This window comes from Balaenoptera physalus (assembly GCF_965194825.1).
Source record: "Balaenoptera physalus genome assembly, chromosome: 21".
In the NCBI taxonomy this organism is placed as follows: Eukaryota; Metazoa; Chordata; class Mammalia; order Artiodactyla; family Balaenopteridae; genus Balaenoptera; species Balaenoptera physalus.
This window is the reverse complement of record NC_138902.1, coordinates 14,046,726-14,059,669: the sequence shown is the minus strand read 5'-3', so window position 1 is coordinate 14,059,669 and position 12,944 is coordinate 14,046,726. Positions and strand designations below refer to the sequence as shown.

General features: G+C 37.1%; 1 protein-coding gene across 3 annotated transcripts in view; it reads right to left on the bottom strand.

The window, feature by feature from the left end:
- Positions 1-12,944, bottom strand: part of LOC309651461 (disintegrin and metalloproteinase domain-containing protein 18-like) — an 83,052-nt gene that overhangs the window by 28,767 nt on the left and 41,341 nt on the right. For all 3 annotated transcript variants that reach the window (XM_082444204.1, XM_082444202.1, XM_082444203.1), the window contains 2 exons: positions 10,571-10,666; positions 7,081-7,279 (listed from right to left, as the gene is read on the bottom strand). In XM_082444204.1, coding sequence (XP_082300330.1) covers positions 7,081-7,279; positions 10,571-10,666 — 295 coding nt within the window. The remainder of the gene's footprint in view (positions 1-7,080; positions 7,280-10,570; positions 10,667-12,944) is intronic.

Below are 12,944 nucleotides of genomic sequence, written 5' to 3'. Positions count from 1 at the left end.
AAATAGAGAAAGTTCAGAAATGTGTCCACCCTACAGGCACTGGGGTGGAGGACGACAGATGCTGGCTGCTGTAACCTGGCTAAGTCTTTACGTCTATTTGATTGTTCTGTGTCTAATCCATGGTGGGTGCTTCTTTGGTGGGTATTAACCTGGTGGATTAATACAAAGATCTTCACATTTTTTTGTTCATGTCCATGTGTCTATTCACTTAACTTCTATCCCAGAACTCTTGGCTCTAATCTTCCAACATCCAGGCTTCCCACCAACCTGCTTGGCCCTTTGTCACTGTCCATGGGTACCCCACTAATCCAACCTCTGGCCGTTTCTCCTTCATGGGAAATGGATGACCACGTGGTCAAAATCTTTTAAGGCATCCTCCCAAGTGAGGCTGCAGTGCGGCTACTGTCCTCTTTCAACTTATAACCAGTACTGAGCCAACACACCTACATAAACGAGGCTAGGCTTGTTCCTCCTGCGTCTGCTGCTCGTAATGAAAGCCCACGTATCTGCTGGTCAGAGCCGAGGAAGAAGCAAAGGTGGAAGAGGGTAGAGAGACATACTGATCTAGACTTCCTGTTCATGAATTTGTCTCCTGCCCTCTCTTTTTTCCTGAGCTTGAATCCAGATGAATGAATGACTTCTATCTATTGAACCATCTAACTTAGTGGATTTGACATAACTGAGCTTACGATGTGTAGTTGTCAACAATTGGTCACTTGATGTCCGAAAACCAGGTTGTTTACCTCTACAGGGGCCAGTAGTGTGCCCAGAGTTGTTTTGTCAAATTGGTATAATTTTCCAGTTTAGATGGCACAGCTTTGCTCTAGAACCCCAGGGAACTGCACTGTTATTCTCCGGAGAGGCCTGGTAGAAGCCCCACAGGGCATTTTTTTTTTTCTCATAACCCACACTTCTGGTATTGGATTTCTCTGTTTTATGATTCAAAATGCAGGGCTGTCTGCACTGCAGCTTCGATATGCTGCAGAGGCCTTTCCTGTTTTTACCTCCCTCGATATTTGCAATGTTTCAGGCCAACCAGTAAATGGAATCAAGCAGCACTTCCCCATCTACTGCCTCTAGAACCCACAGAGGCCTACCAGGTACTGGACTTGTTTCTTTGTCATATGAAATGCAAGATACATACAGTTTGTCTTCTACTTTGTAGAGGGTGTCAGGTCATGCCTCTGATCACTGGACTCCTAAAATTTTACTGATGTGATGGGTTCCTAAATATTTCTTGAGTCTATCTCCTGCCCCTCGTAGTACATGCATTTTACTTAGTCCTCCAACATTCTAGCTACACTTTGCTTATTTAGCCGGGTTAGTACAAAAATCAATGATAGGGTGGATCAATGTGACATCTTCTGGGATGTCCAAATCTCTTCAACTACATTATGACTGAAGGCAGGATAGTAAACACAGCCCTGGAGCAAAACCCTAAACTAATGACATGTGAATTCCATGTGAATGCAAACTGTTTCTAATTCTCTTTTCAGATAGGGATAGGAAAGAATATATTTGCCAAATCAATGGCTATACTCCTACCACATATTGGAGGTCGCGCTGATCTGCTCTAGCATAGACACACCGGCAGTGTGGGTGCGTTACTTAATCTACTACTTGCCTGCATTTGCAACAGATTACTATTATCTTCCAGGGACCATCTGGTTTCTGCAGGGTCAACTTAATGACCCAATTGGGTCATTAAATGTAGATATTATATAGCCAACCACGTCTGCATCTTTTAGATCTTTAAGGGAAGCACTAATTTCTGGAAAGGCTAGCTCCATGGCCTTACCAAACAGACCAAGGAGCTAATGATGGCACTGTACAAACTACCATCATGTCAACCCCAATGATACACTCTAGGACTGAGAAAGGATTACCAAATGGACTTGTGGACCTGGTGGACCCATTATAAACTGAAACTTGGCACGGACTCTATTTGTTCCTTGACCCCTCAAAGTCCCTGCTCTCACAGAGAGACCATGATGAAACTGGGTTTCCAGGTACACATGCCAAATAGGACCTTGTCCACCAGTTTCCAAAATGCTTGGTTATCTCCCTTTCCCCAGTGAACAAACCCCTGATTAAATGGTTGTAGGTCCCATTTGGGGGTGCACTAGGAGAATGGTTAACATGTATATTTGCCAAAGTGTTGTGTGGTTTTCCTTCTGGGCCCTTTAGTGCCCACTCAGTCAATGGTTCTGAAAACTGGCTTATGCTCAGAATTTGGACATGGGATTATGATAATCATTAAGGTAATTCTCCTCAGTCCCTGAGTCATTCATTTTTTATTTCCTTTGATGGTACAAATGGAGTGATACCTTGGTCGGCTGCCCATAGAACACACTAGAATAGAAATTATATTCTATTAACTGTCTCCCTGACTGCCTGTAAATCAGGTATCCACGTCTGCTACTCTGTCCCTGATGCTTATTATAATAATTTTATCCAGCTGTTCCTGGCAATCAAGCACTGCTATCTGACCTTGATACTTTTCAAGATCTTATCATACCAATTACCATTAGTGAGCCTACTTCTATATTATCACCTCCTACCATCATTGTCCCTGGCCTAAAGAGAAGGCCATCACTGAAACATGCAGTGATTCTGACACCCCTCTCACCAGCACATCCCCTATGGCCTTGGGCTTAATTATTTGGCCTTACATATGTAGCATATACATTAGAGAATATCCGCTTCCCTGAGCCTTTTCTTCCTTTACTCCACTCTGTTATGGCAATTCTCGCATTTAAAGTTCACTTAGAGTGGGCCATCATGTTATTTTCCATGCTTCTGGGAACAATCTAGCAAAAACTTTTACTACCTTCTAGGGTCCTTGCCAGGATGTTAAATCCTCTATCTCGGGAGAGTGCGCCCATAACAATAAACTCTCTCCCACCCAATCTTACGTTCCCTGATCCAGTCTTATGACAACACGCTCTCAGAATCCAGTTCCATATGAATCCCTTGGTTTTGGTAGTAACTGCTGACTAGGACCTACAGCTCTGTTGGTGTAGAGCAGCGGTCCCCAACCTTTTTAGCACCAGGGACCGGTTTCATGGAAGACAATTTTTACACAGATGGATAGACGTGGATGGGGTGGGAAGGGGGGGTGATGGTTCAGGCGGTAATTCGAGCGACAGGGAGCAATGGGGAGCGGCAGATGAGGCTTTGTTTGCTCACCCGCCGCTCACCTACTGCTGTGCGGCCTGGTTCGTAACAGGTGCCGGTCTGTGGCCCAGGGGTTGGGGACCCCTGGTGTAGAGCTCTTTTATTCCCCTATAAGCTCCAGCACATCCTGGCTCTATTTTACTGTGCCTTAACTCTATTTTAAGCTCATGGCCAACACATAGGGGAAGATACTAATGGGGATACAATTTGTGTAACAGGTTTCTGCGTTATTTTCAGGCAAGGGGAACATACGCCATTTTTAATTGGGAGCAGATGTTGGTATTATCATATGTGATATATAATATATATTATATAATGTATAATATATGATATGTATTATATATACATATAAAATATGTGATATATTGGGGCAGGGCTGGACCATTATATAGATTCAAAAGTTTCAGATTAGTCTGGAGGCTCAAAAGTTTGGGGGACATATTTTTAACTCCTCCCATCCTAACTGCAGGTCCCATTCTTTTCCCAACCAGATCCTTAACCTTGGCAAAACAGACTTGAATGACAATTTAACCTTCTCTGGAATTCCTTCAGCTTGATAAGTCTTCAACTTTCTCTATCCACTGATTTCAACTATATCAGTTAACAGGGAGGCCCTCCACTCAGTTTGAATTCAAATAATACCTTTTTGTTATCTTTTCCCAGATTTCAGTGTTGCTTTGTAATAGTCATCCAATTCCATTGTCCCTGTAGTTACTATTTCCCGGTACATCTCACCTGTACCCACTGATATGTGGTGAACCCTGTCACTAGTATCGTATCCCTGTTCATTCGGTGAGCACATCCTCAGCTTCCACCAGGGATGGGGTGCTCGTTAACTGCCTGGTAGTGAGTGGTTTAGTTTTGAAAATGTATCTTGTAGGCTCTTTTCTCACACTGCTCTCGGTACTGACTGTTAGTGGCTGGAGACTCCAGAAATCAGCGTCTGGATGAGGTATGATGTGCAAACTATTTATTAGTGATCAGAACCTCTGGAAGTGAGAGGGAGGCAGCAGGATGGAGCAGAGAGGAAGTCAAACTAAGACACAGGCCCGACAAAGACTTGACCCAGCCACGGGTAGCTGTGGAGCATAAACATAAACCAGGCCTTTCTACCCCACCTCAGTTAATCATTGGATATGTGTGCTGCCCTGGGAAGGGTGCGTGCTTGGGTGAGGTGTCTCTGTAGTTGGTACAAATTCTGAAGGAGTGAGCTGACAGCTGGAGGCTATCTGATGACAGTTGGCAGTATATTTCTTGTTCTCTACACTTCATTTTTCTTTCAACAGTCTATTTTCTTTCCTTTAACTGCACTTTGCATAAAATTAGAGGTTTTATGTTTCTTTTGTGTTTATGTATTTAATGTCTTTGTCTCTTGACCATAAGCTCTGTGAGTACAATAACAATGCAACTGTGTCCAACTTGCTGAATATTATCAGAGCCGTGCACATACACGCTATATATGTTTAATGGACAAAGATGATTAATATGATTGAACTTCTACAGTTGCTTTAAATGTTTAAATTTACTTAAAGAAATAATGCGAAATTTAAACAACTCTTCATTAATTCATATGTCTCATATAGTAGACTACTATAAGAACTGCTTTTTGCCCTATAGTTTTTGGTAACATAACAACAAGAAAAAAATGCCTGCTCCAGATAGGAGCCAAATAAATGAATAAAAGAGAAATAAATGGATGAATAAATAAATAAACTACATCAAAAGATCTGATTTTTGACCCATTTGGGTAAGTTTTGTGGAGATATTAGAGCATACAAGAGGAAATGCACATAAGTGGTTACATCTTACCTAAGCACCCTTGTTTTCATTACAACTCAAGAAGATGTCAAATGTCAAGTAACTCAATTCTGGGTTAAAGGTTTATTTAATTAATAAAGGAGTCTGTCCTAGATTCTACTTATTGGATCTTACAGAGAGTATTATTTAATTATTTTTATTTATTTATTTATTTATTTATTTAATTTTGGCCTCACCAAGCAGCTTGCAGGGTCTCAGTTCCCCGTCCAGGGGTCAAACCTAGGCCACAGCAGTGACAGGGCCGAATCCTAAGCACTAGACCACCAGGGAACTCCCGTAATTTTATTTTAAGTGATGTATTAAACCTTGATCAAAAGTTACTGTGGCAAAGACAAATAATATTTTCAAATACAAATGAGCATTGAAAAAGAAAAAAACAAGAAACAACCAAATAGAAAGTAACACCCCAAAAACACAGCATACAGAAAATAGTACTGACCTGTCATTTATGAGAGATCATAGCTCTGCAGCTCTGGTTGAAATTTGGTTAAGTCACCTAATTTGAAACTTGTACTAAAGACAAGTTTCAAATAATTAGAAAGACAATACGAATCACATACCATGTATTTGGTCCAAACTATAAACCTTGTATTACAGCTGGGCAAATAACTGAAATTTGGTGTTATACTACCTTTACTCAATTAGCAAATGATTATAGTTGAATGTCAGTAATTTTGATCTATTCAAATTTAATTTAATTCTTCTAAAAATACAAAATCATGTTGGAGTATTATGAATAATGACTGTCTAAAAAGCAAGCATATATGCATGAGTCATGCATATATGCATGAGCTTTTGAGTTAGTCTCCAAAACTGTTTAAAAAGCAAAATATAAAAATGAATTTTGATTAGTTGCCTAAGACTACTGTTATCCTAGCAGTTCTTCAGTGAAGAAATATGATTATATGTGAATGAAATTCACTCTGAACTTTTAAAGTTTCAGGCCATTAAAATTAGATTACGAATGTGTAAAATACAAGGAAATTAAGTAAACTTTCAGAATCTACTGACTTGCCATTCCAATCTCTATATACATAAAAAAATACATGTAAACATGGATTTTTGCCCAGCTAGCTAAAACCAAAACTAAAACCAAAACTCAAATCATGAGAAAAGGAATGTACAATACTATCCTGGAAAATCTGAAACACTCCTACAAAAACTAACCTTCTTTCCTTCCAATTTAATCTTTATTGACCTTGTGATTCAGGTTCTTCCACTTCTAGAGTTGTGTGATATGTATTATTTCCTACAGAGGGATCCAAATTTAAGGCAAAAGAAATATGTAAGGCAGGCCCCTTCAAGCCTCCGCCCAGGTGCCGTGGGACCTGGCACCTCCCATCAGTGAGCCAACGCCAGACCCAGGACCCCACAGGCCTTGCAGTTCACCCAGAGGGTACCCTTTGAGCATACAGCTCTGGAGAACAGAGGGGAGTCCGCTGCTGGGCCCCAGAGAAAGCGTGTGACAAAATGTAACCAACCCACCTAATAGATAGAAATAAAAACAGAGAATCAGGCAAAATGAGGCAAAGAAGGAATATGTTCACCCAGAAGAAGAACAGAACAAAGTGGAGATAAGCAGTCTACTTGACAAAGAGTTCAAGGTAGTGATCATATTAATACTAATATTAATTTTAATAACACTTAACTTTGTGTTGGGAAGCTGTCAAGTCACAGTGGAAGATAATGTTTCTAAAACTCAAAATTTTAGTTGAAAGTCTGAGTTTTATCCTTAGCAACAAATTCTGCCAGTTGTTTTCCTTGAAGTCACAGGCTCACCTCACTCATTTTTGATAAAATGTCTGCCAAACACCCAACTCTTATAAACATAGTTTGTCTCAATTATGATTTTAAGTAAAAATGGTGTTCCATGACAAAAGTGGCTAGTTCAGCTCACAAATCAACCAATTGCACAGGTGCTTTCCCACGTCCTCCTGTATGCAACAGAAGTGCTTTATGTATCCTTCCCACGTATCATGCAGAATATTAAGAAGATGTACTCAGAACTGAGGTTTAATAAAATTACTAATTTCTACTGCTTCATCAAAGACAAGAGAAAGAGAAATATATAAGAAAGAGCGATACCTTTTCCAAATATCTTGGCACACTGGTTATCGGTAGTTTGGCATCGTCCATTGTAACAGTATGCAGTTCCCAACCTGCACAACTGGCCATTCATTGCATACGTGTCAGGAATGCAATTATTGGAAGTCCCATTGCAATACTCGGTAAAATCACACTCTGGATCAACACTTTTTCTACAGGGAGTGCCTGCTACTGATATCTAGGAGGAAAATGAAAATCATGTTCCATAAATGACTATTCTCAATTACTTACTGAAGAGAAAATGAGATGTGTCTGATTATTGATACCTGAGGGAATAACAGAGACCGAAGGCTGAGTAGGAAAAGGCAGGTGCAGTATTCATGATGAAGCCTGAAGAAAAGTAACTGTCTCAAAGGACAAAAGGACCCCTCCAACAGAGCTTTGTGTTCTACACTGAGAGGCCATCAGACTAACCAGCATTCGGAGGGAGACTACACAAATTAGTTTAAACATACTTGTTCCTCAAAATTGGAGAAACATTGCCTCTACCATTTTCTTCTTGGAGAGACCCAGGAGACAAACTAGCTGGTTTCATACACACTACTATATTTAAAATAGACAACCAACAAGGACCTACTGTATAGCACAGGGAACTCTGCTCAATATTCTATACTAACCTAAATTGGAAAAGGATTTGAAAAATAATACACATATGTGTATATATAACTGAATCACTTTGCTGTACACCTGAAACTAACACAGCATTGTAAATCAACTGTAGTCCAATATAAAATAAAAATTAGAAAAAAACTACCTGGTTTCAATGTCTTGCTTGGACTTTTACTAGCTTATTTGTGTGGGTGAGATACATAATCCCTCATTTGTAAACTTAGGATGATAATCATTCCCTCATAAGGCTCTTGTTAGTATTAAACTGAATTAATGTAAAAGTGCTTAGAGCAACACATGGTAAACAATGTATGGAATAGCTATCGTCATCAGTGTCGTTGTCATCTTTGTTATATTTATTATTATCTGAGAGCCAAAAGTCCTCCTTGCATAGCTCCGATAAAGAGTACATTTATGGGCATATTTTTATACCCTGCTGACTAAATCAGTCATCCATTGCCTTCCATAGTGAAGTTCACCACGTCCAAATGCTGACCCAATATGTATGTTGAAGTCACACACACACACACACACACACACACACACACACACTCACACTCTACAATCCAGTTTGATTGACTTAATACTTTACAGACTGAGACAAAGATGAGGAATAAACGAATGAAATGGCATCTTATAAAGGATGACATAAAAAAGAAACTCTTTCAACCTAGAATTCCATTTTTAAGAAATATATGTTTCAAAAATGAATGTGAAATAAAGACTTTCCTAGGCAAATAATAACTGAGAGAACTGATTCAGCAGACAGAAATTACAAGGAATAGTAAAGAGAGGTCTTCAGACACAAAGAGTATGGTACTAAACAGAAATTTACAGAAGAAAATAAAGAGACCCAGAAAATGGAACAAATGATGTTAATTATAAAATTCTGTTTTCCTCATCTTACTTGCTCTAAAAAAATAAGACTATATAAGGCAAAAAGAGTAACAATGTATTTTGTGTTTATAGTATGTGGGAGTGTTCTTTTATATAAGATCCATTCTCTATACATGAGGTGGTGTATTACATGAAACCAGACTCTGATCAAAGATTTGTAAACTCTGGGACAACCAGTAAAATGATTTTTAAAGTTTAAATAATAAACCAGTAGCAAAGATAAAATGGAATCATATGTTGTATAGTTTTAGAATTTATATTTAGTTTGCAGACCAATGGTAAGGCTCGTGAATGGCTGTTGGGAATTCAAAATAGTATAGCCATTTTGGAATAAAGGTTTTCAGTTTCCTATAAAATTCCATATACACTTACTGTATGACCCAGCAATTTCACATATAGGTATCTATCTAAGTGAAAAAAAACCCTCATATTCATACAAAATCTGCTTATAATATTTTTATAGGAGCTGTTGGGGAATGTATTAACAAATTGGGGAATGTATTAACAAACTGTGGTACTGCCTTAAAATACCTGCAATACTATTCGGCAACAAAGAAGGAATGAATTACTGATAAACATAAATGAAGCTCAAATGCATTATGCTAAGATGCCTAATTACAGTGTTTACACATATTATATCATTCAATAAAATGTCATTTGCTTTTGCAAATTAGAGATGCAGAAAACAGATCTGAAGTTACCAGGGTCTGTGGGTGGAGGTGTGAATTGACCAGAAAGGGGTATGGGGGGTGGTGAGATTTGGAGGCAGCGGTGATGAAATTGCCTATCCTTTGATTGTGGTGCTAGTTATAAGACTGAATATGTTTGTCATAATACTCAGAAGTATTCACTAAAAGAATTTTACTATAATAAAATATACCCTAATTGAAAAAATGGGCAAAAAGAATATATGGGATTTTTATGTATATGTAATTTACCAGAACTGGAATTAAAATATTTTGCATTATTGAACTTGCTTTCTTATCCAAACAAATGTCTTGAAGATCATATCATACTATTGCACGCAATTTGGCCTGCATTTATTAACTCTTGTACAATATACAATAATTTATGTAATCATTCCAATACCAGTAAATATTAAGTTGGCCTTTATGATTTGCTATTGCAAATAATCCTGAAATTAATATTTTTTTCCTGAGCTTTCCACACACGTTCATGTTTCTAGGGTATATACATAAGAGAGGAACTCATGATGATGAATTAACTTGATAATTTATACTCTATTCAAAGATATGCAAAAATTGCTCAGGAAAGGGATTATAGCAATTCAAAATTCCACAAACACTATTCAGAAAAGACCTCTATCTCCATTTCTTAGACAATATCTGGCATTGTTGTTTTTAAGATTGCCATTTGGATGATACTGCGTTATCATTTTTATTTATGTTTATCTTAATTACTGCAGATGATCAGTGAACACATTGAGCAATTCTACTTTTCATTGTTGTAAATTGCCTGGGCACTCCCTTTGCCTGTGTGCGTGTGTGTGCACGCGTGTGTGTGTGTGTGGTGTGTGATTCGACTTTTACTTATTAATGTGTGAGGGTTCTTTGCATATTCTCTATGCTACACATTTTGTTTGCTCCACATTTTGTCGGCTATGCATGTTATACTTTTCTAGTTAGTCATTTACCATTTATTTGACTTTACAATTGCATTGAGAGTTGATTTTTTTTTTTTTTGTATAGCAATGTATATGTTTATTCTACTCTTTATCTGATAAATTAGAAGATGGTAAACTGTGGTTTCAACATAATAGAATAATCAGTACTAATCTGAGATGCCTTCTCTATCTCACCGTAGTTGTCCTTATATACCTGTGGTTGTTTATGCACTCTTTAATTTGTTCCCCTGAATTACTTCTAGAGTCTTTCTATCAATTCAATTAATATAGCCTTCTATTATCACAGTTCAATTTCCAACATAAATGTTGGAAACTTACCTCACATTTTGATGTACAGCATGATCCAGAACCACATTTTGCTGAGTCTTTCAGTTTACATGTATTATAATCACAGCAGTTCTTAAACCGGCATTCCTACAATTTCATAAGAAGAAATGCTATTTTAGTTCAACCACTTAACAGTTCTTGTTTCTCAGCGTCTACTTAATACTCTCTTGTGCTCAACTTTTCAATTATACAATATACTTATATTCAGTGAAGCTTTACTATTTTACTATTTCTAGAATACCCAAAGGCACATACAACTATAAGAACTAACTAAATAACACCTAAAATAGCAGTTGATCATTTACATTTACTACTGAAAATATTTGGTAATTAATTCATAAATTGCCAACATGGAAATATATCATCTGAATTCCTAAGAGAAAACTATCCCCAATTGTCTTTTTAGTAATTCGTTTAGTAAAGTTTCTCGTTGTGAATAAATAAAGCTAAAGTAGAGTTAGGCAATATATATAATAAAAATGCATTTAATATAGTAATCGTGTCAAGTTTTACAATGGAAATAAAAAAAGGATATGTCAACATATGTATTTTTACAAGGTAAATGGCAGTTAGCTGTTACTCAAATTAGGTGATAATTTAAATAAAATTAACAAACCAAACATTTTTTCATGTAAATACATTGCATTTATACAATTCTTTAATATTTTTATATTCTTAAAACTTTTGAAAATCAAATATTTTCCATTTTCTCAAAAATCTGGTTTCAAAGATCTTGTCCTTAATAGAAGGTAAGATTCTTCTTCATTTAAAATTTTCCAAATGTTTCCAATTTTTCACATGTTTATGTGAATAGATATGTATTTATACATATTCCCCATAGAAATAACATAGAATATATGGAGTAAAAGTTGAAGTTGTGGTTATACTCGACAGATTCTCCAGGGGTAATCACTGTGTATATTTCAGTGTTTAATGTTCCAAAGTCCAATATCACTATATGAGTGGATGTGTGTGTATATATTCTTTCATGAAAAGTAAACGAGGATGCATGCCCAAACCATGTTTATCAAGACTTATTATGAGCAATCAGTTTAATTTATAACAAGGTAACTGGGAAATGGTGTCTCATTTTTTATTATTATTTCTCTGATTACTAGTGCGTTTGAACATGAATTTGCATTTTGTACAATTTTATTTATGAATTAAATAATCACCTCACAATTTTCACCATTTTGCATAGGGATTTTTGTTTGTTTTCCTCTTTTCCCTTTATATAGTAGGAGCAGATTTTTAATGATCTCCAATCACCTTTTTTCTCTTCTATATGCTGATAACATTTCTTTGCAGTCTATTGTTGGTCTTATTAGTGGTGTCTGTCATTTTCTGTAATTTGTAACATTCTTCTTCCTTTATGACTATTGGGCTTTATGTCTCATCACCAAGACCTCCATTATGCCAAGACTATAAAATATTATCAACACTTTTATTTTATTGCTTTTTAAAACTTGTAGATTTTTTTTCTGAAATGTATTCCTCTATATTTTGTGGAATATTTACTCCAGTATTTATTACTAGTCACCTTATTTGTGAATACAGGAACAAATAAATGTACACACCTGCATGTGTGTGGGTCAGTGCAAAAACAGAGCTTCCACTTGTGTAAAATGGGGGATATTTATGAAGATATAGGTGTCAATGCCATTCTGCCAAAAACTACCTGGAACACATCTGAGTTGAACAAGTTGGATTTATTACTACTTTCCGGAAAGGAAAACACACACCATGGGGAACTGTATATACCTCAGTAAAAGGATCTAATTATAGGATCTGGGCTCCTTTTAGGTGATTTGGGGAGGGTTTAAGGAATCTAGACTTTGCTAGACTAGATGCTGTCAGAAACCAGGGGTTCATCTATAGTTGGGTATTTTAATAATTCTTATCTAGACGAAGAAAGACTGTACTGATGCTAGGGTTGAAATTGGTAAAGCAGCAGGAATTACTCCTATTAGCCAGGAAAGGATGGTGTTTGGTCATTATTGTGACTTGGACAATTTGCAGGTTTTACCCTCCTCAGACATAAAGTGGAGGCCCTTGCTTAAAGAGTGGCCTTGCATTTTTTCCTTCATCCATTAATGGCTACAGATGTTGACCTTGTATACAATTGTTTATTTTCAAAAGGAGAACATTGCAGCCTGTCTGTGAATGCCAGGCCAGCGCTTAGCAACACGGAGGCCCAGCTGATAATAGGTCAGATCCTACATGTCAGGGCTTGTTTCTCCCTTACTCATACTAATGCTTTGGATTTATAGATAAACCCTTATGACATTAACTATTTCCACCCTGGAAATAAAATGTCTTATATCTATATAACTTTTACATATTTATAGGGTTAAATCAATTGATA